This window comes from Leucopleurus acutus (assembly GCF_964270905.1).
Source record: "Leucopleurus acutus genome assembly, chromosome: 17".
Lineage (NCBI taxonomy): Eukaryota > Metazoa > Chordata > Mammalia > Artiodactyla > Delphinidae > Leucopleurus > Leucopleurus acutus.
The window spans coordinates 12,763,989-12,788,350 of NC_139159.1; the positions used below are offsets into that span (position 1 = coordinate 12,763,989).

Sequence of the window (24,362 nt, forward strand, 5' to 3'; positions counted from 1 at the left end):
TGGGCTTTCTCTAGTTGCAGTGAGCAGGGGCTACTCTTCGTTGTGGTGCACACGTTTCTCTTGTTGCGGAGCATGGGCTCTAGGTGCACAGGCTTCAGCAGCTGTGGCTCACGGGTTCTAGAACGCAGGCTCAGTAGTTGTGGTGCCTGGGCATAGTTGCTCCGTGGCATGTGGGATCTTCCCGGACCAAGGCTTGAACCCATGTCCCCTGCATTGGCAGGCGGATTCTCAACCACTGCGCTACAAGACGGAAGCCTCCCGTCTTGATTTTATAGCTGGACTGATTCTTAGCCCCTACGTTGCAGTTTTTTTCCTTTTGTGTTTTATAATTCCCCACCTTTATCCAGTCTGGCAGCATTTATATGTTATCACAAATGCTAACCCTTCATCTAAGCCTGCATGGATAAACATCAGGAGTTAGAATATAAATGCTATAGATTTTCATTTGTTTTATTTTGTTCATCACACTATACATTTACCAAGGGCAAGAACAGGTTTTGACTCACTGGTTTATTCTGAACATATTTCACATTAATGATCGTTTCTTAAGTTCTCTTTTCTTAATTACAGGATAACAGTCATCCTAACGTACCACCAGATGGTCTCTCTTTAAAATCTGTATCCAGTGTAAATATCGATCAACTTAGAATGAGAAACGAGGAACGAATGCGAAAACTGAATGAACTTCAGGATAAACCTGTTAATACAGGTAAATGGCCAAGTTTAATAGCCAACAGCAGATTCTGTGAGAACTCTTAAACCTGCTTCATGGACGTTTTCACTAATGGCTGAGGGACAGAGGAAATGAGTTTTGAAAGCCTTTGAGTTGTAGGGCCTAGAACACAGTAGCTATTCAGCAAAACCAGGACGAAGGATTAATTTTGCATCAGATTCTTTCTACCAGAGGGGGTACCCTTTTTTGAGTGGATTCTAAACAGATAAGTTTCTGTGTATTAAATATATCCAGGCTTTGCTTTCAGCAGGGAAAATGTTGATCAGTATTGGCATCTCGCTTCCCTGCTGAAGTGAGAGATTATCAGAAGTCAACTTTAAAACCTTGAGTTCTTTGTGTAACACATCTATTATAAATCTGTAGTACTACAAAGAAAACTTTTTTACCTTTTTACTTGGCCTTCTGTACATAGATATAAACAGAAAATAGATATTTTTTGCTTTAAGTCAAAGTATAGTCTTCTCATCATGCTGGGAGTTGCTGTCTCTCACTGCTTTGGTGAACAGCAGGTTAAAGCTTATCACTGAGCACAGGCAGGCAGGATGCTTCCTCAGGCAACTAACGAGCTCCTCTGCCAGCCCTAGGCCACCTTCCTTATGGAGATGCTGTTAGTCATTAGGATAATGTGACAATATTATAGTAATAAGCCTTATTAATTAGCTTTAGCAAATAGCAGAGTGGTCTATTTGGACAATTCTCTTTATTGTGTTAAGCTACATTACAATAATTTTCTAATAGCAATTTTCTTAAGATATTTTTTAGATCCAATCTTTAATATTTGTTAATTTAAAACTATACTCAGTCTCTAGGAGTAAGCTGTCATGCATTCTGATGGTGGTAATTTCATACCAAATACCAGCAAACATGGTAAACTGATAGAGCAGTACTGTTCATATCATATCTGGAAAACTGTGGACAGTGGGAAAGGAATGCCTTCTTTTTGGCTAAAAGGCATTTTAATCTGTACTAAGAATTACCTATTCCTCAATTTCTTTTAGAACCAATAAGTTGAATTAATATTTAACAAGGATATATACTTGAGAGAAAATAGACCATTTGAAGACTCTCCTCTTTTTCAGAAGGCTTTCAACTTCTAAACTTTTTTTTTTTTTTTTAAACATTGTCCTTTCAAACAGGAGCTTTTTGGTACGATGTGGATTGATTACTCATTACATTGAGTGCATATGTCCCTTTGCTGAGGTAATCTTTCACAGACCAGGAGATGTAATTTAAAAAAGTAAATAAATAAAGAAATTGACATCACAGGGCAGGAAGACAGATTTTCCTATTATTATTATCTAATAAGTAAAATACAGATATAGAAGTTGAGTATAACCAGTTAAAAGAATGCAACATAAGAGCTATATCTCTTAATGGAGTAAACACAACTTCTTAGATAAGGTATAAGAATGGATGTAATTTCATCCCCTGTCTAATGCTTTCCTAAAATGACCTTATTTCCTCAAAGCAGTGTTATATTCAGTAGGCTAGGAATATTTCCAAAACCTTGCTAAATTAAAAACAAAGTTTTGCATGGCATCCCTCAGGTGACACAGAGTAAGACTGCTGACACTTCTACAGTCAACATTTGGTGCCATCGCCTTTGCTATCCTTGAATCCCTTGGGGTGCTGATACCAGTACCATGGAGTCACCTTGGTCAGTTGATCGTTTTTTGTTTCTGTTCCTGGGTTTGCTTTCCTACCTCTAAAAGGAGGAGGTCTGAACAAAACAGGACAGTGTAGAACACAGTACTGCGGAGAAGCGCAGAGCTCTAATGGGTTAGACTACAGGAGACTTCTGTTCACATGACCTGCCTGCCGCCCATGTTACCTGAGTCATGTTTCTCTTGCCTCCATTAGATGATGAGAGTTCACTGGTTGACCCTGATGACATCATGAAGCACATGGGTGACGACGGATCGAACTCTGTAGCAACTGAGCCCTGGCTCCGCCCGGGCACCTCAGAAACGCTGAAACGATTCATGGCGGAGCAGCTGAGGCAGGAGCAGCAGCAGATTCCTGTAAAACCAGGTACTTTCACTTGGCAGGGCCTGTCTACTGCACACGGTTAAAATAAATCTGTATTTGGACCCAGTAGTGCCTTTTAAGGTGAAAAGAATGTGAAATCTGAACCTTAATGATATGTGCTACTTTTGGCCCATACTTGGCAGTTACTTATGTTCCATCTGTATATAAGGTGTATTTTTTTTCCATGATGATATATATGATGTATAGTATGTACATAAATAAAAGGACATGATTATTAAGTTATATAATGTAGAATTGTATAGAATTACTTTTGCACAAATTTTGCCATAAATTAGGGTGGTAATGAGCTCTTGGAATCAACTGCCGTATGTGCATTATTTAAAATTCTGCTTGTCAGTAAGATAAGGTGAATAAAACACAAGTGTCTTAACAGTACTGTAAAGCCAGAATACTTTGTCATATGTATGTCTGCTATTATCACTACTCAGAATAATTTTTCATTTAGTAAATACACTGGTTATAGCTGTTGCTATGTAATGAGAGAATCAAATGTGCTTATTTCCATGTCCTTTATTAACTACTGATTCAGTATAAATGATGGGAGTTGTTAATGATTATATTCCCGTGAGCCATGCACTTAAGTGTCACATCTTTCTGCCTCTATTTTTGTGCCAATGAAGGCATTACGTTTGCTATTTATATGATTTAACTACTTATTGATAAAAATAAATTATTTTTATTACAAATGTCAGTTTCTTATTTTAACTGGAATTGAGGTTTCTAGACAAGGTGTTCTAGAAGTTGAAGAGAGGCAGGAACACCCAGGGGTAAAGGATGGGGACTGGAATCCTTGCCGCGCCACTGTGGACCCTTGGGTGAGTTAGTTTTTCTAATCACTCCCTCCCTAAGAGGTGCCTTTAAAAAGGTAAAGACTAATTCAAATTCTTGGAAATAATTCTTAGAGTCCAGCACTGTGACTGACAGCTAAGAACACCCTCAGGCACTGATTGCACGTTTCCACTGATGTAATTAATGGGACACAAGATCAGATAGGTCTACCTCAAGTGTGAAACTTCTGATATTTTGAATTTCAGCTGCATGTAAATTGCATGCTAATGTTTGTAATCGAATCATTTATTTTACTTAAAGATTTTTCTTCTTATATCGTCATCTGAAAGTAATATGAAAGCCTCCATCTCTGCTAGAGAAGAGTCCTGATATGATACCATACAGTAACAAATCGCCAGGTCATTTGAAACACTTACCGTCAGAGGCCAGAAGGTCACGGTGGCTCCTGGCTGTAGCATCCAGCTGGGCTTGAGCAGGGCTGTGTCTTGGGGGTAATAAAGGTAGTGCACTTATAAATGCTCTGTTCACAGTGACTACTCACGATCTAAGAGATGCTACAGCAAAGACCGAACACGTCTCCTGTTTTTTAACACAACCATCAAAATAAATAGTCTTGACATGTTCTATTTTCCTTTTCATGCTGTCGTACCATCAACTTGGACTCCGAGGACACACGATGGCAGCCCTGTAAAGTGCTCCAAAGTTAACTTCAACTTTAGCTCCTTCTCTCAGGATTCAAATAGTGCAGCCTTATTCTGGGTTAATAAATACACAAAATATTAAATTATGAATAGCCTATAGCCGAGAAAGCAGGATATGGGGGAGGCTGTAATGCCAGAAGCTGGAAAGAAACTATCAGAACTAAAGAGCATCATTGAATTTACATGTAGCTGTGAATGAGAATATCCTTTTCCTGGTTGCATGGCTTTTAATTAAAAAAAAAAAAAGTCAATGAAACATGGGGCTGTGGATTACACAGGTTTTGATTGCACTGATGAAATAATCCAAAAACTTTATTGACCTATAACCTGATTAGAATATGCCAGATGAGAATCAATATTGTACAGAAAGTTGTACAGAATTTTTTTACATAGAAAACTTTACATCTGTACCATATACATTTTATCCATCTGAAAAAATTTTCTACATCCACTGTTAATACGGAATGCTTGACAATCTTGTCGTTTTGTTTAACCATCAGAGCACAATTCACAGTATGAACACATTTCCAGTAAATCTAACTTCCCCAAACCATGCCAGATTTGTTATTTTAATATATTCAACATTAAATTCTGTACATAGAGTAAAATCTAAATCAAGCCCCGCCACCCAAAAGAAAAGAAAAGGAAGTGACAGCAACCGAGAGTCATTTTGCAGTGATTCAAGTTTCGGTTCATGAAGGATCATTCTATTTTAATGGCTCATCTTTAAAAGCCCGAAGAGAAGTGTATTACAGGTGGTTATGTCAGCAGGGATATTTTCTACTTTCTTTGTTGTTGATCATGACAAGTGTCAGCCACAACAGCTTCTGGGCTTGTTAAACCCTCCAAGTAATCACCCCCTAAAAAGGGCAAAACCAAAATCCCCACAAAATAAAAAAGACAAAAAGCTCAACCCAGATGTTTAGTGCATTTGACAAAATATTATAGGTACTTAGCAAATGAATAAGAAAATAAAGAAAGAAAATAAAACAGTGCAGGAAGAACTATATAATGTTTAAGAGTTTTATATTACAGACCTGCATCTCTGTACAATTTTTCACAGAAGGATGATTACCAGTATCTCAGACAGCCTGAGTGTGCAAAAATCTTCAGAATAAGAATACCATAGTTGCTTAATATCTTTTACCATGAACAATAATTTCTTCTTCTCCCCCCAACCCCCAATTATAAACATTTTATCCTTCAAAATACAGCTCTCCTGAGTTGTACTTCTTGCAGAAGTTCAAATCTTTACATCTAGAGGAGTTCTTTGGGTAAGTTTCACTTCCACACCTGCCAGAAATATGTGGGGCTCTCCCTGCCACCGAGGACAGGGAAGGACACGTGAGCATATAAGCTGACACTGTGGGAAAAAAAGCTCGTGAACCCAACACGACAAACAATCCATCAGGTTACAAAAAGGGACTGGAGCACTGCAGGTTCGAGCTGAAGTTCTAAGCTTCTTTATCAGTAACCCTTAGACACTGCAATTCAGAGAAACCATTTTTCAGGTAGGAAACCTCAGCTCCGGGGTCCTTTTGAAGAACGGAGGGATGTAAACGCCAACAGAAAAATATTAACTTCCCATCATTGCTTGTTTGTTCCAAGTTCCTGTTCAGGTGGTTGTGATATCTGAAAAACTACTCCAATTCGCAGAAAAAATCTTCTAAGAACAGCACGAAGTTCAGGAATCAAGTCAAATTGCATAATTTCACATAAGAGAGGGTAGTAGAATGATGCGTGAGCTTTAAACTGGGGGGAAACGAATTTCTCTGTTAGTAGTGCTTGCACTGCAAACCACAGAACCTCAAAGTGCCCTGAGAGGCAACCCACTTGGGGGCAATGCCCTGATGGGTGAAGACCGGAGACGCGTCTGCATAAAGCAGTGATTATTGATCATGCAATTGGAAGATTGAGAAGTGTTCAAAACTTAATACATACATTATTCACTTGGTTATCTATCCTTATTTTGAAAAACATTTTCCATTACATTTCCTTGACAAACTTATGACAAACGTTTAGTATTTATCATTGTTTTCCCTGGGTAATAAGCAAAAGAAGGAAGCCAAGCAAGACCCACAGCTGAGTTTTTATAAGCTATGGGGTATTGAAACTGCATCTTTTATTTGGTAAATAAAATTTTAATTTTTAGGGAAAATTCTACCTAATACAAAATATGAGGTCTCCAGGCAAAGATTATACCTTCTATATTTATAGTTCAACTGATACACTTTGTATTTTTGCTGCAGTTCTGAATACTAGTCGCCTGCGTATTTTCTGTCCTTTTCTGCTCTCTGCACCCCACAAGCTGCAAGTAAGCAGTAATGACACACCGTGGTCAGAAAGCAAACTGGAATAAGGCAGACGGGTTGGAAGTCCTTCTCGGCCACTTGGCTGTTGGTGCCTTAAGTTACTTCTCCAAGCTTTACCTGGCCCACGGGTCAGAGGGACACACACGTGGACAGAGCATGCCGCTTGGGACGGCTATCTGTGGGGCACCGAGTAGCATTACATGGCCTCTATGGGGTCCCAAACACCACCATGGCCTGACGTGTCAAAATTCAGGCCACCAGACTAGACATTTTTAAAACCTATTCAGGGATCACAGTAACCCATTTCCATTTTAGTGGGCTGAAAGTTGCTACATTTTTTAAAGAGTGAAATGCGTATTTCTGAAAACTAAATATATATATATATATATATAATATATATATATATTATACATACACACACACACACACACACACACACACACAGAGCTATACATTTATATTTCAGCTTTATTTCTACTGGCTTAAAAGTCTTAAATGAGTTTATGGCCCATTCACTAGATGCTCTGGGTTGCATGGAACCAATCAAAATGCCAAAGGAATGGCTGAAGCCTGGAGCACAGGCCTCGGGCCCAGACGCAGCCGTGGTTGGGGGCGGATGGAGGGAGGGCTGGTCAGCAGGGTTTTTTTTTTTTTTTTTTTTGTGGTATGCAGGCCTCTCTCACTCACTGCTGTGGCCTCTCCCGTTGCGGAGCACAGGCTCCGGACGCGCAGGCTCAGCAGCCATGGCTCACGGGCCCAGCCGCTCCACAGCATGTGGGATCTTCCCGGACCGGGGCACGAACCCGTGTCCCCTGCATTGGCAGGCGGACCCTCGACCACTGCGCCACCAGGGAAGCCCTGGTCAGCAGTTTTGAAAATGGGGCAGAAGAGACTTCAGGGGGCAGGATGGGAGTTGACCATGTGGGAGAACCCAAGTCGCTTGTCAGGGTTATCTTTAGGATCCCTCCCCTACTGAACCCCTACAGAATCACTGACTGGAGAACACGGCGGGGTGAGGAGGGAGCGGGGAGCGCCAGTGAGGTGCGAGCAGCAGGGGCCGCAGCCCGGATGCCAGTGAGGCTCGGGGTGCTGTACTTACCCTATTGTCGCTGATCTTCAGGACTTTAGTTAGAAACAAAAGCAGTAAGTTAGTCCAGGCTTCCCGATGACTTTCCGATGTTAGGGTAAGGAAGTAACTCAGGGCTTCGCTGCAGACACTGGAACAGAAAAGGTTCCCTGTCACATGTGCTCGCACACCTGCTGGTATGACATTCACAGAGAACAACTGAGACGAGGAGGGCAGTGGTTCTTAGGAACCTGCCAGACGCCTTGTGTTTACATTAACTGGAGTGTCAACATAAACATTTATACGTTTGCCAAATAAAGATACCAGAAGAAGCCACTGCAGCTTACCAGGAAACACACAGTTTCCAAGTTTCACTGAATGCAAAGCCACCGTGCAGGAGCGCATACAGGCTTGGCATCAGGAGACCTGGGCCGAAACCTGGGGTGACCCTTCCCCTCCTGCATTGTGACTGGGACGCTTCTAGGCCTTAACAGTCTCATCAACAAGATGGGGAAACAGAGCCCAGGTGACCGACCGCTTGGCGTTCTAAAATGAATTTAATTGGTCTCTGAGAACATCTATTCCCCCAAGAAGACACAAAACTACAATGTAGGGGCTTCCCTGGTGGCGTAGTGGCTAAGAGTCCGCCTGCCAATGCAGGGGACACGGGTTTGAGCCCTGGTCCGGGAAGATCCCACGTGCCATGGAGCAACTAAGCCCGCGATCCACAACTACTGAGCCTGCACTCTAGAGCCCGTGAGCCACAACTACTGAAGTCCGTGCGTCTAGAGCCCGAGCTCCGCAGCAGGAGAAGCCACCGCAATGAGAAGCCCGCGCACCACAACGATGAGTAGCCCCTGCTCGCCGCAACCAGAGAAAGCCCGCACGCAGCAGCGAAGACCCAACGCAGCCAAAAATAAATAAATAGAAACACAATGTAAACAGCAGTATTCCTTCTGAATGGCATGTTTCATTCTTAGTGTGAATTTAAATTTTAAAGGACAGAATCTTAACATGTCATGAAGTAAAAATGGAGTGCAAACAAAACAAAACACCAATAGAAACTCCACACACTTTTTCAAACTAAATGCAGGCAGGAAGGTTTTCACTTTCACAGATGGATTGGTTTGTAAAAATGGAGCTATCTATGGCATGAAAAAAAGCCTAAAAATTACAGCATTTGAAAATTTTAAGACATAGAACTTGCTCCTTTGTCCTGTAGCAGCAAAAACAGACGTAATTTGCTTGCATCTCACCAACTGTGAGAGCACGTTTGTCTGCAAGACTGTGTTTAAGTTCCACAATCTCCTCCTCAGGCCCCAAGCCGGGCAGGGCTGGGGACTCGGTGTTGTGTGTCCATCCCCATCCCCGCCCCACACACACCGCGTGGCCCTTCCCGCTCTGAACCGAGCCGCGTGGGCCAAAGCCAGGAACCCAGCCCCGAGTCTTACTTTAAAAGCCTCTGCTGGACCTCCTCCCAGGCGCTGGCCCGGCTCTCATCCATGTACATCCGGAAGAGAATGCGCAGCCCGCAGGCCAGGCTGCTCGTCTCCTGCTTCAGAAGGTTGGGTTTGGATTTGCCCTTGAAGCCTGCAGAAGGGGGAAGGGCCGCGTTAGCGGGAGGAGACCCATCTCACGTGGAGGCAAAACAGCCTGCGTGGAGCCCATGTGCGTCCAGCCGTGGCGCCCAGGCCTCGCGCCCTCCACGGGGACAGGGTCACACGGAGAAGGCGCTGATACCTGTGCGGGGAGGGCGGGGAGGTGCCTAGTCGGGTACTTTTGGGTTTAGAACTCCCTCCCCTCAAGCTGGGGACCCGAGATATAGAACAGCTTTGCCTGGGAAGGCACAACTCTTCAAACGAGACACACTTCAGCTCTGGGCACCCTGCGCAGGCTACACCCCGGCAATGGGGAGAATGGGCCAAAGGTGAGCAGCCCGGGGAGGGGGAAGGGGGAAGGGGGGGACGGGGAGGGCCTGGGGAAGTGAAGAGCCTGGTGACCTTGGCAGGAACAGTCCCAGCTGAACGGTGGCCACAACTTGGGTTGAATAAAGGGGAAAAGATAAGTATAGACTACTCCTTACAGAAGTGAGGTTGTGAACGGAGGAGAATGAACAAAGCCTGGGTGGGTTTAATGAGGAGCTAGAGAGACACTGGGCATAAAATAAATCACGCAAATGTAAGGCACCCAACACTGTCAGAAGAGTTTGTTGTTTAAGGAAGGGCAACTTCCTTCTTTTTTCTGCATGTTCTGCAGCCTCTCACTCTCTGGCACCGTTTTGCACCTAATAGGTACTAAGTAACTATTTCTTAAATAAAAAATTAGCTATGTCAGTAAAATTATTATAAAGCTTGTTTTTTACTTAAAATTTCCAACTTGTTCAAAAACAAATCTACCTCCCACTTCAAAGCCCTGCACTTCCCTTCTGAGGTCTGGCCTCAGGAAAGGGCAGCTTGTAGCATGCAGCCGGTGTCGACAGGAAGGCCCAGACTGGGTAAACAAGACGAAAGACAGTCTGAAAATCAGTCGAATAACAGTTTGGCTAAACACGGGGGAGACCAATCTACCCAGGCAGCTATCTGGCTTTTTATAAACCAGAGAAAGGCCTGTGGTACGGTGGCGCGGTTCACTGGGCAGGCAGGGGACCCCATCCACAGCTTACCCGCCTTCCACAGAGCCGTCCTCTGGTCATTGTTGGAGTTAAATGCTTTTGCAAATCTGTGTGACTCCAACAAGCAGTCCAGCAGCTTGAAGAGTTGTTGCGATGTTAGGAAGCGATACATTCCTTGGTCCTGAGTATCAACTCGAACGTCAAAGTCCACGGCGTCTCTCTTCGGGAAACAAACCACCGCAGCACACGCACCCCGTCACAGAGGTCAGTGAATTTAGAACTCAGGGCTCCCCGAAGACCCGTTTATGAGCAAGCCACAGAACTTAATCTGTGCTGCCTCAACAGAAAAGGTCCACCTTTTGCTATTAAATTTCCGGAAGCTTCATTCTGTGCATCCTAGTCGCCTCCGATGTGTTCAGCTCCCTCCCCACAGTTCCTGACCCCAGAGCTCTGCACCCACCGGACCCGGACCCCGGCCCGTTCCTCGCCCTCCCCACGTCCTCGCTTCTCTTCACCAGTTTGAGGCCAGGGACTGTGAGTATAAGTATTCTCGTGCATAAACCCCTCACCTCCTCTTTTTAGTAACTGGCTGGCAAAACCGCCTACTCCGTTGTACCGCACAATACGCAAGACTGGAGAAGAGCGGGCTTTATCCAGGGACTCCGGGTGCTGCCCTGCAATGCCTCCACGCCCCCCTAGCCCACTCTGCTGCACGCCTCACTCGTGTTTTTCTCTTCTCTCCTCAAGGACCTAAAACTTTCTTCCCAGCCTCACCTGGTAGATGACTTTGCTTCCTATCTCAGTGAGAAAACAGAAGAATCTCCCACAGACTCCGGCCACCAGACAGACCAACCTGCCGAGACTTTCTAACCCACCCACTTTGCGTGCCCTCCTGTTACCATCGCGAACTGTCTGTGCTTCTTACTCCAGGCGCCCCCAGGACTCTGCGCCAGGTGCCCCTCCATTCGCTCTGAAAGACGCTCTAGCAACTGTCCCTCCCTCTTCTGCACTGTCTCTCTCTCTCTCTCCCGGAGGAGAATTTTCCAGGCTGCCATACTGCCAACCTTAGTGACAAAACAAAGCGAACCCTTCTCTTGAGCCCCTCATCCTCCCCCCGCGATTAGTCCATTTCTCTGTACCCTCTCTTAACAGCAGAACTCCTTGACAGACTTATGGATATCTGCCATCTGCAATTCCTCTCTTCTCTTGTACCCATTTTAATAATGCTTTTGTATCAACATTACAATTAAACACAACGTCAAGGTCAACCAAAGTCCACCAAATTGCTGGAGCAATTCTCTAGGGCAACTGTCGGGTGGCTTCTCACCTGCTCTACGGAACACCTCACAGGGCTGATCACACCCTTCTTCTCAGAACACCCTCCTCACCTGACTTGCAGGGCAGCGCTGTCTCCCGGCCTCCCCCGGCCTCCCTGGCTCTTGTCTTTAGGCAAAAGGACAAGAACCTGCCTCACCACCTGGAGCTCTAAACCACAGAGGCCCCCAGGCTCGGTCCCTGACCCTCCTCCCGGCTCTGTCCACTTCGTCAGTCCCACGGTTTAAAAGGACATCTATGTGGCTGTGGTCTCTAGCTTGACCTCTGCTCTGAAGCCCAGACTGTGGCGCTAACTCCCCATTCAACAACAAGCAGTGGCCCACGCACCCGCTCACCTGCGCTGCGGCTAAGTTTTCCGCGTCCTCCTTCTTACTTGTGGCAGGAAAGAACACGATGCTGTCGATGGTCTGGATGAGTTCCAGCTGCACAACACATTTAATCAACAGGGCGGCAAACAATTTTTGTTCTGGAAATTCTGTGAGGAAACCCACCCCAATGCACATGCAAACAAAAATTATTTTGAATCCTTTATAATTTCTATGACATTACAATGCTAAGGAAACATTAACACGTATGAAGGTAACCTGCACACATCACACTGAGGATAGCCTGCTTCTGCACATAAGCACTACTCAGTAAAAGCTTCATTTAATCGATATTTAGAAAAGCCTTAGAAAATTACCTTTTTAAGTAAACAAAAATATTCAAAATGACTTAGAACAGTGAATATGTTCAAGAAGGTTCCACTACAAATTTTAAGACTTAGATTATTCCTCAATAAAATGTATCAAATGGATTAAAAGCTACAATTTTAATAGCATTTACTGTAAACCCAAGTTTGACCTTTAACTAGAGGTAATATAAAAACCTCAACCAGAAGAAGACAACGGGAACTAGATCTGTGAGGCAGGAAGCGAGGGGCAGACAAGAATTCTGACCACTGGGACGATACTGTGGGTCAACCAGAGCACATGTTTTCTTTGGATCCAAGTGGGTAGCTGTAGCTAAAATGACCCCATGTTTCTAAAGGGATTCATAAGCACAGAAGTCTATAAAGAGTTCCGCTAAGTGCGTGACCATAAAAGTAAGCACACTGGAAGTAACCGGTGCTCAGGCACTGCGTCCCTCTGGCCTGAACAACTGCGCTCGATGGGCCGTTTCCTTAAGGAGAGACATGATCACGGAAGGGTTTCCACTTCACTGGCCATCGGGTAAGCAAACGTAGAAATAAATGCAAGGTTCAGAACGACGACTCAACAGCTGAGGAGCTGCGAGACCCAGCGGCGCTGGCCCAGCCCCAAGGTCGGTTCTCAGGGTGGCTCTTGGGGACCTGCACAGCCGCCCACGGCGAGGGCGCTGCCCATCGGCCTCAGGGCAGCGGCTCCAGCACTGGACGACTGACTGGACAGTCCTTCAGTTTTTTCCCACTTTGCTATTATTAAAAACTCCCTTTTCTGACACCAATTTCAAGAAGTTAGTTTTTTTGTTTTGTTTTGTTTTGTTCTGGGCCGTGCGGGATCTTAATTTCCCGACCAGGGACTGAACCCGGGCCACGGCAGTGAAAGCGCCGAGTCCTAACCACTGGACTTCCAGGGAATTCCCCAATTTCTACAAGTTAAATTCAGGTTTTAGGGATTTGGGGGAGATAGCAAAACAACTTGCTTAAATTTATTCTTATTTAGGTCATAACGACTCCTTTCCAGAGAGCTTTCAGAAATGCTGATGTACTGAACATTTAGTTCTTAGTACCAGATCTCAAGTCAAAGAATATAAGAAATCCAAGACACCCCCAGTCCCGGGGGCAGGGCATCCTGGCCGCGCGCCTGGACTCGCGGGGACGCTCGGGAGGGGCTGGCGCCTAAGGAGACGCGTCCTCCTCAGCTCCAGTGTCAGCTGGGCGGGCATTCAGAGCTGTCGGCTGGGGAGCTCAGAGCTCTCCATGCCTCCCGGGGTCCTTTCAGAACTTCAGGAGGAACTTGGTCTCATCAGCAACGACCAACTGCATGTTTGGGGGACAGTACCTATTTGAACAAATTTCGTTCACAAGGGTTGACAGTGCCAAGGGTCATATTAGGCGACCATTTCACTGAGTCACCAAAGGACGGGGGCAGAGCTGAGCAAGGACAAACAAGGGGGACGGCGGGCACTGGGCGGAGCCCAGCTGGGGCAGTGGTGGTTTCTGCGCATGAAGAAGGAACGAGGCAGCTGCCCCTCGCACAGGGTCACGGCGACACCTCCCCACAGGCACAGCAACCACAATGTCCCCTGAGCGAAGGGAAGGGCTCGTGGGACACAGTGAACTCTTCCTCAAGGACCTTGAGGGGGTGGCACAAGGAAGGAAATGCGAGCCCTCAGGTCAGAAGGGCAGGGGAGCAGCGCGCTTCACTCCGTTCAAGGGATGTTCCCAGATCAGGCAAGTAAAAACTTGCCGACTATGTCCTTCCCTTAAAAAGCGAATTATATGTAAGTTCAGTCTTGGGGCTGAGGGAGAGATAAAGCCGTGTCCTCACGGCACCTTCCAGGGCAGACCAAAGCTGTGAGGGACCCTATGTGCTCCAGAGCCCAGGAATGAAAAATGAACACAGGCCGCTCATCGCCACCTGTCTCCCTTCTGAGAAGCAAGACACGGTGACTGAAGCTGGAGGCTCCTTTCAAGGAGGACACCAAATCTGTCGTCCCTCAAAAACAAATGTGAACACCTAGGATTAATAAAAATTCCCTGAAAAAAATTAACTGCAAAGGGATCGATTACCTAAACGTAAGAGCTGCAAGTATAAGGCTCTTAGGAGAAAACCCTGGGGAAACTCTCTACGACCGTAGCTTTGCCTGTGGATTCCTAACGATGACACCAAAAGCACAAGCAACAACAGATAAACGGAACTTCATCAAAATTTAAACTTTTGTACATCACAGAATTATTATCAATAAGAAGTAAAAAGATGACCTTCAGAATGGGAGAATATAAATATTTGCAAATCATGTATCTGACATGGGTGTAGCATCCAGAGTACGTAAGAAGCTCTTAACAACAACAAAATACAACCCAATTAAAAATAAGCAAAGGACATGAATAAATATTTCTCTAAAGGAGATATGCAAATGGCCAATAAGCACATGAAAAAATACTCAACATCATTAATCATTAGGGAAATGCAGAGTAAAACCACAATGAGACGACACTCTATACCCACTAGAATGGCTATTATTAAAAAGAAAACAGAAATGTCTGTGAGGAAACGTCTGTGAGGATGTGGAAAAAATGGAATTGCTGGTAGGAATACAAAATGGTGCAGCCACTGCAGAACACATTTTAGGGGTTCCTCACAGAATTATCTTATGACCCAGCAAGTCCGCTCCTATGTGTACACCCAAAAGAATTAAAAACAGGTAATCAGACAACACTTGTACACAGAGATTCACAGTAGCATTACGCGTTATAACTAAAAGGGGCGACAAACCCAAATGTCCACCAGCAGATAAAAGGATAAACAAAATGTGGTTTATCCATACACAGGACAATTAGCTATAAAAAGGAATGAACTACTGATCCATTTTACACTGTGGGTGTACCTTGAAAACATTACACTAAATAAAAGCCAGACATAAAAAGTCACACTGTATGATTCCATTTATATGAAATGTGCAGAATGTACAACTCCATAGACACAGAAAGCAGACTGGAGGTTGCTAGGGGCTGGGCAAGAGGAGAAGAGGGGCAACAGCGTAACGGTTATGGGGTTTCTTTTGGGGTGAATGTTTTGGAACCAGATAGAAGTGGTGACTGCACAACATGGGGAATGCACTAAACGCCGCCAAACTGTTCACTTTAAGGAAAACGGTTACTTTTGTTACGTGAATTTCCCCTCAATTTAAAAAGCAATTGAAGTTGACCTGTTTTCCTCTAGGGAGGAGGTCCTCTTTCCTCTGTGAACCAATTTAGTAAAAATCAGAAGGGATTCCCCTTCTTTGTGAAAAGAATTAAAGAAGGGGAGGGGAGGGGCAGAGGAGACAGAGGCTGGGGGCAGCGGGGTGCTCAGAGGGCTCGCTCCATGCCCTGGCCACTCCCTCTCTCCTCTCAAGACCCACGTGCTTCAAACAGACAGCAGCTGAAAGCACTGCAGAAAAAAACTGGTCTTGTAGGTGTCAGCAGAGTTCCTGACCATCTGCTGGGGGACGTCCAAGTTGGAGCAAACACAGTAAGAAAGTGACCACACAATTAGAGTATGTGTTTGTTAATAAAAGTAAAAGCAAAACTTCCATATCTTGCCTACATAAAACAAAATACACAATTTACTTTTATTAAGAGAAATAACTCACTTGCTGCGGGCTTAATTTTGGTGACTTCCTCATTCACAGCAGAGACAGAAGCCGGTGGGGCCTGCTGTCTATTATCTGCAGATCTTGGCTGAATAGAATCATGAATATCTACAGATTTCTGCGATATCGTATCCTAATAAAGTAAAAAAATTCATTTTAAGTACAATGAATAAAGCTTAACGATGAAAATAGCTTCTATTACACTGTTTAAAAAATTACGTCGTGTCCCTATGAAAATCACATTGTACACACTGCAATTATGGACATACTGGGTAAGTTATTTCATATTACCTGCACATGGATAAGAGCTGATAATCTTTTAGAGAAAAGCTTCCTTTCTGACCCTCACTGAGATCAAGCCTGACACCACCCAACAGCAACAGAGAGAAATGCTAATAAGCTTCACTCTGTGGAAAAACTTGTCAGCAATACCCATGAATTGTCATGAAATCGAAGCAGAAACACATATGGTGGGCAGGGGTTTCTGCAAGCTTTGTGTAGGCTGAGCCCAGGAGAGCTTTGTAGGGGTGCATTTAGGGAAGGATGTTGTCACCCAAGAAACCAGCAACCAGAAAGGTCAGTGAGAAGGTGACCAACTAGGAGAGCAGAGCATGGAGAGAAGCTGAGGTTCAAGTCCAACAGAGCCACTCCAGAACCCGGCTCCAGCTATGCGTCACCTTTGGGAAAGTAATGGATCTTCCGGAGCCGAGGTTTTCTGATCTGAAAATGGAGATGACACTTTCCTTGCAGGTTGTTAAGGATTTGGCAGTAAATCCTTAACACTTAGCAAGCCTTTGACACTAGAGGTGTCAGACGATATATGGTAGCTGACATTACTACCCTTTTAGCTTTACTTGGTTCCAGCAGGAGACCAGATGCAGAGCCAGGGCAGCTGCAGCTCCCGGATGGAGCCAAGGAAGAGACTGAGCAGCCTCGAGGGGCACCACTGGGCCCACCGCCTCGGCCCGGCAGCAGGCAGTCGCCGAGCGCGCCCCCCGGCACACGCTGTCCTGGCGACTTCATGTGCAGCACCAGATCTACCTCCCACCACAAGACTCACTTTAACATGAGGTTAAGTAATTTGCTGAGGCTGCAGAGCTAGTCAGTGCAGAGCCAAGATTTGCTCTGGGGTCTGGCATCACAGCCCACCCTGCAAACTACTACACTATACAGCAGAGGGAGCAAAAACAAAAGCCCGCAGAGCAAGCAGGGAGTGCGCCAAATCTAAGAAGAACAGAAATGGGAGCAAGTTCATCCTGGACTGGAAACAGGTGCCACAAGCGGTGCAGTCTGTGATGAACGAACAGCTCCGGCGGATCAGGGTCATGGAGCCATGCGGGCCCGCCGTGCCAGATGTCACAGTTCTCAAGACACGTTCAGAGTGGTGCTCTTCTGTGAGACCTAAGTTTTAGCCACTGACAATTAGTTAAGAAATTAAAAAGTTCTGGGGGACAGATCAGGTCAGTGGGCATAGATTTGCTACCTCTGGCTTCCTGGGTTTAAAATTCAATAACATTAGTGGGAGAACAGCAGAAATCTGAATAAAGCCACATTACAGTATTGTTTCAATAGTAATTCCCTATTTTGTTAACTGCACCGTGACTATATATATTTATTTATTTTATAGAAAACACACTAAACATTTTAGGGAAAAAAGGGTGTGTTATTTTCAAATTATTTTCAAAGAATCCAGAAAAATGTATGTAGGGAGGTGGGAGAATGAGAGAAGAGGAGGGAGGGTGGAAATAAGAAAGCAAACTGTAGTACAGTGATAACACTTCGAGAAACCTGCTGTCATGGTCAGTTTCATGCATCAATTTGGCTGGGCTATAGTAACCAGTTATTCAATTAAACACTATTTCAAGTGTCTCTGTGAAGGTATTTTGTAGATGTGGTGAACATTTACAGTTATGATTGTAAGTAAAGGAGATTATCCTCAATAATATGGGTCAAGTCTCATCCCATGAGTTAAAAGGCCTCAAGGGCAAAACTGACATTTCCCTGAAGAAGTTCTGCCTGTGGACTACAGCTGCCCAAGAGTTTCCAGCCTGCCCACCTGCCCTACACATTTCAACCTTGCCAGCCCTCATACCTGCTTAAGCCAATCCCTTGAAATTAAGGGGAAAAAACACATAGGGATACATATACATACATATATTACACACTTACACACACACACACACGTATAGACAAATATGGACACACATAGGTGTAGGTTATCTCCTACTGGCTCCATTTCTCTGGAACTGGAGAACACTGATACAGATTTTGGTACCATGAAGTGGGTGCGGCCATAACAAAGACCTAAAAATGTGGAAATGGCTTTGGAATTGGGTAATGGTAAAGGCTAGAAGAGTTTTGAGGCGTACAATAGAAAAAAACCTAAACTGACCTGAAGAGACTGTTGGTAGAAATATGGATGTTAAACTCAATTCTGGTGAGGATTCAGAAGGAAGTGAAATGCCTGGTAGAGAAAGCTTCTATCATCCTAAAGAATACACACACACACACACACACACACACACACACATATGGTCATGACTAGAACACTGATAGAAATATGAACATTAAAGATGCTTCTGGGGCTTCCCTGGTGGTGCAGTGGTTAAGAATCCACCTGCCAATGCAGGGGACACAGGTTCGAGCCCTGGTCCAGGAAGATCCCACATGCTGCAGAGCAATTAAGCCTGTGAACCACAACTACTAAGCCTGTGCTCTAGAACCCGTGAGCCACAACTACTGAGCCTGAGCTCCATAACTACTGAAGCCCACGTGCCTAGAGCCTGTGCCCCGTGACAAGAGAAGCCAGTGCAATGTGAAACCTGTGCACCGCAGTGAAGAGTAGCCCCTGCTCACCGCAACTAGAGAGAGCCCACGCACAGCAACTAAGACCCAACGCAGCCAAAATAAATACATAAATAAATAACTTTATTTGAAAAAAAGGTGTTTCTGGTGAGATCTCAGAAGGAAATCAGGAACATGTTATTGGCTGCTGGAAGGATGGTGATCCTTGTCATAAGTTGCAGAAACCTTGGCTGAATTGTGTTGTACTACTGGGTGGAAAGTGAAACTTTTAAGTGAGGAACGGTTCAGAGGGCAAAGCCGAAGCACCCGAGGGAGAAGCCATGGGCCCGGAGGGCAGGGCAGGGCACCAAGCTACAGAAATTACCCTCAGGCCTTGAAACTTATGAATTTGTCCTCCTGGGTTTTGAACTTGATTAGGAACAGTGACCCTTTTACTCCTTCCAAGCTTCCCTTCTGGAATGAGAATGTTTACCCTATGCTTGCCCACCACTGTATTTTGCAGCAGTTAATCTGTTCTACAGGTTCACAGGTCCACAAATAGAGAGAAATTTTGCTCCAGAATAGACCACATACCTGATTTAGATGACTTAGATGATGAGATTTGGGACTTTTGATAAGATGATATTTACATGACATTTTGGACTTGGTGTTGATGCTACACTAAGTTGAGACTCCGGGGATGTTGCGATGGCATAAATGACTTTGCCCGACAGACAGACATGTATTTTGGGGCACCAGAGGGTAGATAATGGGTTAAACAGTGGCCCCAAAAAGGTAAGTCCAAGTCCTAACCTTTGGTACTTGTGAAGGCTACATGGAAACAGAGTCTTTAAAGTTAAGGATCTTGAGACGAGATCATTCTGACTTTGGGCAGGACCCTAACTCTAATGACTAGTGTCCTTAAAGGAGAAAGGAGGGAGAGATTTGGCTTTACACAGCTACGTTAAGATGGAGGGATGTGTGTACAAGCCAAGAAGGCCAGGGGCTGTCAGCAGCCACTAGAAGCTAGAGGAAGCAAAGAAGGGTTCTCCCTTAACAGCCTGGGAGGGAATGTGGCCCTGCTGATGCCTTGAGTTTGGGCCTCTGGCCTCCAGAGCCGTGACAGAATGAATTTCTGTTGTTTTAAGCCACTAAGCTTGTAGTAATTTGTTACGGCAGATCTAGGAAACGAATAAGCTGCGTGAAGGGTTTATCAGAATTCTTTAAACTGCTTTTGTAACTTTTCTCTAAGGTGAAATTATATCAAAGTTGAAAGTTTAAATAAAATAACATCCAATAATATCTTCAGCTTGGTATGTAAATCCTTATGTAAACTGGTACCTGCCTCTTGCGCTCTCAGAATCATTTTACTCTGTCTCAAGACCATCTATATTTTACGACATCTTTTTAAAAGAGCTGGGCTCATAAAAAGAATCTGCCCCATGGCAGAATACTTACCACAAATAGTTAAGTAATTTAATATATGCTTTATTTGTTAAAACTTACCAGTTGCTTTTCACTCACAGGAGACGGAGGTGTGGGAGCAGCTTCTCCAGAAGCAGGACGCCAGGTCAAGAGCCTTTAAAACACCAAAATCACACCAGTCACTGAGAGTGTGCACCACACCGCATCCAACGTGTTTTGAAATGAAACGAGCTGGGAAGCAAGTTCAAGGTGTCCTACAAATGATCCAGGCGCCACCAAGTCATTTAGCAAGACTATGTCTTAATTTCCCAATCAGTAAAAACGCCACTACAATTCAATTCCAAACGCATCCCTTAGAAAAAGATGATAATTAACCGTAAAATACAGTATTTACAATATTGTAATACAAAATACAATAAATTTTCCTTAGATTATTACATTTACAGTAACTAAAACAAATGCTGAGATTTTCTTTTTTTCAATTCAGAACCACTGCTTGGTTTAATCTGGATGAATAAAATCTTATTAAATCACTTCATTATGACCCAAATTTTAAATGATCAGACTAAAAGTTTGGGTATATAAAAAATTTAATTCATGTATTTGTTATGGTTTTATAGGAGTCTGATTTGCAATAAACACAAATTCAAAGAACACTGAGATATTTTAAAAAGGATTTCTGTTATGAGAAATCACTAATTACTATCAAACCTTTTATGTCCATCATTCAATATACAAATTTAAAGTTGTATAAAATCTTCTTACGCATGTGGAATTGTGGTTTTGAAGATGTCCAGTGTGCAGTTACAAGTTTTATCCCAGATTTCTAGGGTAAATTTTTCACCATTCAGAATAACAACGTTCTCTAAGCAGTTCGTACCAGATCGTGCTAACTGCTCATTGTCTAGAAGAGAAAAGAGCAATTCATTTGTGTATTACCAGGGTCACATTTAACACGTTGTGTCACTTATCTGGTACAGACCTACCTTGTTGCACACACCAGTAGAGCTGGGCAAAAATGTCATCCAAAAGTACATCACTGAGTACTTCTAAATACTGGGTGAACACATCGCAGATCGCATAAAGCGCATGATTACATGTCGTTGTCATCCACTCAGCTTTCTACAGGGGAGACGGTCATTAAATGAAGGTCAGGCCATTCATCAACTACTAGAATTTCAAAGAAATATGTTTGCATATTTAAAACGTAAGCCTGTAGGTTCCTTTCAGAGCACTTAACTCCTTGAATGTGACATTCACCTCAACTTTATATCTGATCTATTTCTCTTCATTATCCCTTAGCCATCTGCATATAAAATAACTATTTTCTGCACTGTTTTATTAAAAAAACACTGCATTGTCTGGCTATTAACGCTATGACTTTTCAAACAATTGACACTAATAACAACAGTTGGTCTTGCTCCAGAATATGACAGAACGTGGAAGAAAAATAGAGGAAGGCAATGATAAGAATTTATCCAAGTGGGTTAGCATAGGTTTAAAATAAAATGGGTGTAAGTAGGGGACTTCCCTGGTGGTGCAGTCGTTAAGAATCCGCCTGCCAATGAAGGGGACACAGGTTCGAGCCCTGGTTCAGGAAGATCCCACGTGCTGCGGAGCAAGTAAGCCCGTGCGCCACAACGACTGAGCCTGCGTTCTAGAGCCCGCGAGCCACAACGACTGAGCCCACACATCACAACTACTGGAGCCCACACGCCTAGAGCTGGTGCTCCACAACAAGAGAAGCCTGCACACAGCAACGAGGAGCAGTCGCCACTTGTCATACTTAGAGAAAGCCCGCGCAGCAACAAAGACCCCACACAGCCTCCCAAAAAGGGGGGGGGAGTGTAAGAATTTCTTTATTTTTCTCAAATGGACTAATTTTTTAATTTTTATTATTTTTTTTGCGGTATGCGGGCCTCTCACCGTTGTGGCCTCTCCCGTTGCGGAGCACAGGCTCCAGACACGCAGGCTCAGCGGCCATGGCTCATGGGCCCAGCCGCTCCGCGGCACGTGGGATCTTCCCGGACCGGGGCACGAACCCGTGTCCCCTGCATTGGCAGGCAGACTCTCAAACACTGCACCACCAGGGAAGCCCTGGACTAATTTTTATACATGGTTTTGTGCCAGGGCATAAACATATGTCTACTTAGTCCACTTTATAAAATGTTTTAAGAGTCTACCTGTAGATCTAAAATAAAATTTTGTGCAGGTCAGAGAGGCCCCCAATTTGCATTTAATACACTATATGGGACAAAACACGGAGACCTGATGTTCTTTCCCACACTTACTGAAACACATACTGTAACTGGACTGTAGTAAGAGACTTTGAAATAAATAAATAAATAACCACGCGTTCCTTCTCTAATTCAGAGTAAGAAGCCCTACGAATACTAAGGAGGGCTACTGATGTTTTACTTGTGACAACATTAAAATGAGGAAAAGACACTGGAAGTTCAACAAAAACACTGAAAACAAAACCCAGTTCATTAACTCACTTCTATCCCCAAATTGCACTGTTTATAAAGACTTACTACTATATTATAATGCCTTAAAGAAAAAATTTCTAGGATTTTTTTCTGTTCACTGTGCTTAAATCTGAAATACTAAAATGTATCAGGGAAGAAAAGAACCTTCTGACATCACTGTGTTAAATGAAAACCTCATGTTCTCTTACCTCTGTCTGCTGTTCTGGCAATTTCATGTTGTCGAAGATTCTGAAAACAATTCTAAATAAATCCTGCCACCAGTGTTTTTCATAAGTGTGGCCATAAGTTTTCATTATTTCAAACATTACTGTTAAACCCCTAAAATGATAACATGTAATTAGGAAAGCTATAATACAAAAAAGCATACCACATTAGTATCCCCCTCCTAAAATAGTTTTTATAGTTAGTGCACAAAGTTACTGAAAGCAAAGTTTAAAACTGGTTTTAAACTAACACATGATACTGAGCTTTAAAAAATTTAGGTTGTAAAACAGGTTTCTTTAGGATGCATCATTTAGGAAAAAATTCCAAAGGCCTTGGCCTGAAAATTTTTTCTTCTACTTTTCTTCCACTCCCACCCCATCATTCCAGCATTTAAAAAATGTAAATGGAATTATAGATTGAGAAAGATCATCATTTGGGTGAATATTAATTTTGTGGCACTGTGGCCATGGAACTCAGTCTAAGAACAAATAAAATTAGATTTTGGAAAATCTTTTTCAAAGAGCTACAGGAATTTTTAGGTAACACTCTAATTGTTCATATAATATCCTCAAACTGAAGGATTTATCAAACTAATCCACTAAGACACCAGTGTGGGCAGGGTGTCTGCTTCCTGCTGTACCCCAGGCCAGAGCAGCACCTCTCACACAGGGGCACACAGTTAAGCATTCCTTGAACAAATAAACTGCTTTAATATCCCATTCTTCTCCTTTGAATAAGTGTTAAAACTAAAACTCAAAAGTGCCTTCTGATTCCTTATTACCTTTCTTGAAATAATGCCTTCATGTAAACATTAAAAAGCTTGATCTTTTCTCTATACATTAATTTCTTCTACTAAAATATAGGTACCCTTCCACTTAGAAAAGGTTTATATTTCGAAAAGTCTGACAGTAAGCCAGAACAGAATTTCCTTTGAAACACTCCATAAGGACTGGTACGTGGTCTAGTTCATTTGCTGCTATGCTACCCCCGGGCCTAGTACATGCCTGATGCATAGTAGGCTCTAAACAAGTACTTGTTCAACAGATGTGTAAAATAACATTACGGTAGTTCAGTCCTACGGCAAGTTCACAACAGTTTATTTGATCTGTGAGATACCTAATGTGTAAAATCAGAAGTAAAGGAACTACAGTAAAGGAATTCCTGTGGAAGAAACACACTCTGTCTTCCCCAGGAGAACCGTGTCAGAGTTCCATGTCTCCCCTACAATGGGACAAGGCTCCCTCTTCCTCCCACTCCAAGTAAACTGGATGCTAATCCCCAGGGCTGGGGTGAGTGGATGTGAAAATCCTGTTTCTTCCAGGCCCCCAAAGCAAGCACCGATCTATAGAGGTTTCCAAGGCTCTTTACTATTGAACAAGTTTTGATGAATACTTAAGTTGCTGGTGTAGGGAAAAAGAATGTGTAGGGCTCCAGGTTAATTATTCAACCCTAAATCTACAGAATTCTGAGGGACTCAAATGAGAATGCATTTGGAAGTACTTTGTAATTAGTGTGTTATACAAATCGTAGTGCTGCATTTTTAAATG

General features: G+C 43.7%; 2 protein-coding genes across 2 annotated transcripts in view; one reads left to right on the plus strand and one right to left on the minus strand.

Moving 5' to 3' along the window:
* CSPP1 (centrosome and spindle pole associated protein 1) overlaps nucleotides 1-3,388 on the plus strand; it is a 115,319-nt gene extending 111,931 nt beyond the window's left edge. The window contains exons 28-29 of the mRNA XM_082858650.1: nucleotides 571-709; nucleotides 2,594-3,388. Coding sequence (XP_082714776.1) covers nucleotides 571-709; nucleotides 2,594-2,805 — 351 coding nt within the window. The 3' untranslated portion in view covers nucleotides 2,806-3,388. The remainder of the gene's footprint in view (nucleotides 1-570; nucleotides 710-2,593) is intronic.
* Nucleotides 3,389-4,572: 1,184 nt separating this feature from the next.
* The window catches only part of ARFGEF1 (ARF guanine nucleotide exchange factor 1), a 140,288-nt gene continuing 120,498 nt past the window's right edge, over nucleotides 4,573-24,362 (minus strand). Inside the window, exons 30-39 of the mRNA XM_082858476.1 lie at nucleotides 22,800-22,929; nucleotides 21,109-21,244; nucleotides 20,888-21,026; nucleotides 20,204-20,276; nucleotides 15,914-16,046; nucleotides 11,932-12,071; nucleotides 10,313-10,481; nucleotides 9,102-9,240; nucleotides 7,684-7,801; nucleotides 4,573-6,024 (exon numbers count right to left, since the gene is read on the minus strand). Coding sequence (XP_082714602.1) covers nucleotides 5,860-6,024; nucleotides 7,684-7,801; nucleotides 9,102-9,240; nucleotides 10,313-10,481; nucleotides 11,932-12,071; nucleotides 15,914-16,046; nucleotides 20,204-20,276; nucleotides 20,888-21,026; nucleotides 21,109-21,244; nucleotides 22,800-22,929 — 1,342 coding nt within the window. The 3' untranslated portion in view covers nucleotides 4,573-5,859. The remainder of the gene's footprint in view (nucleotides 6,025-7,683; nucleotides 7,802-9,101; nucleotides 9,241-10,312; nucleotides 10,482-11,931; nucleotides 12,072-15,913; nucleotides 16,047-20,203; nucleotides 20,277-20,887; nucleotides 21,027-21,108; nucleotides 21,245-22,799; nucleotides 22,930-24,362) is intronic.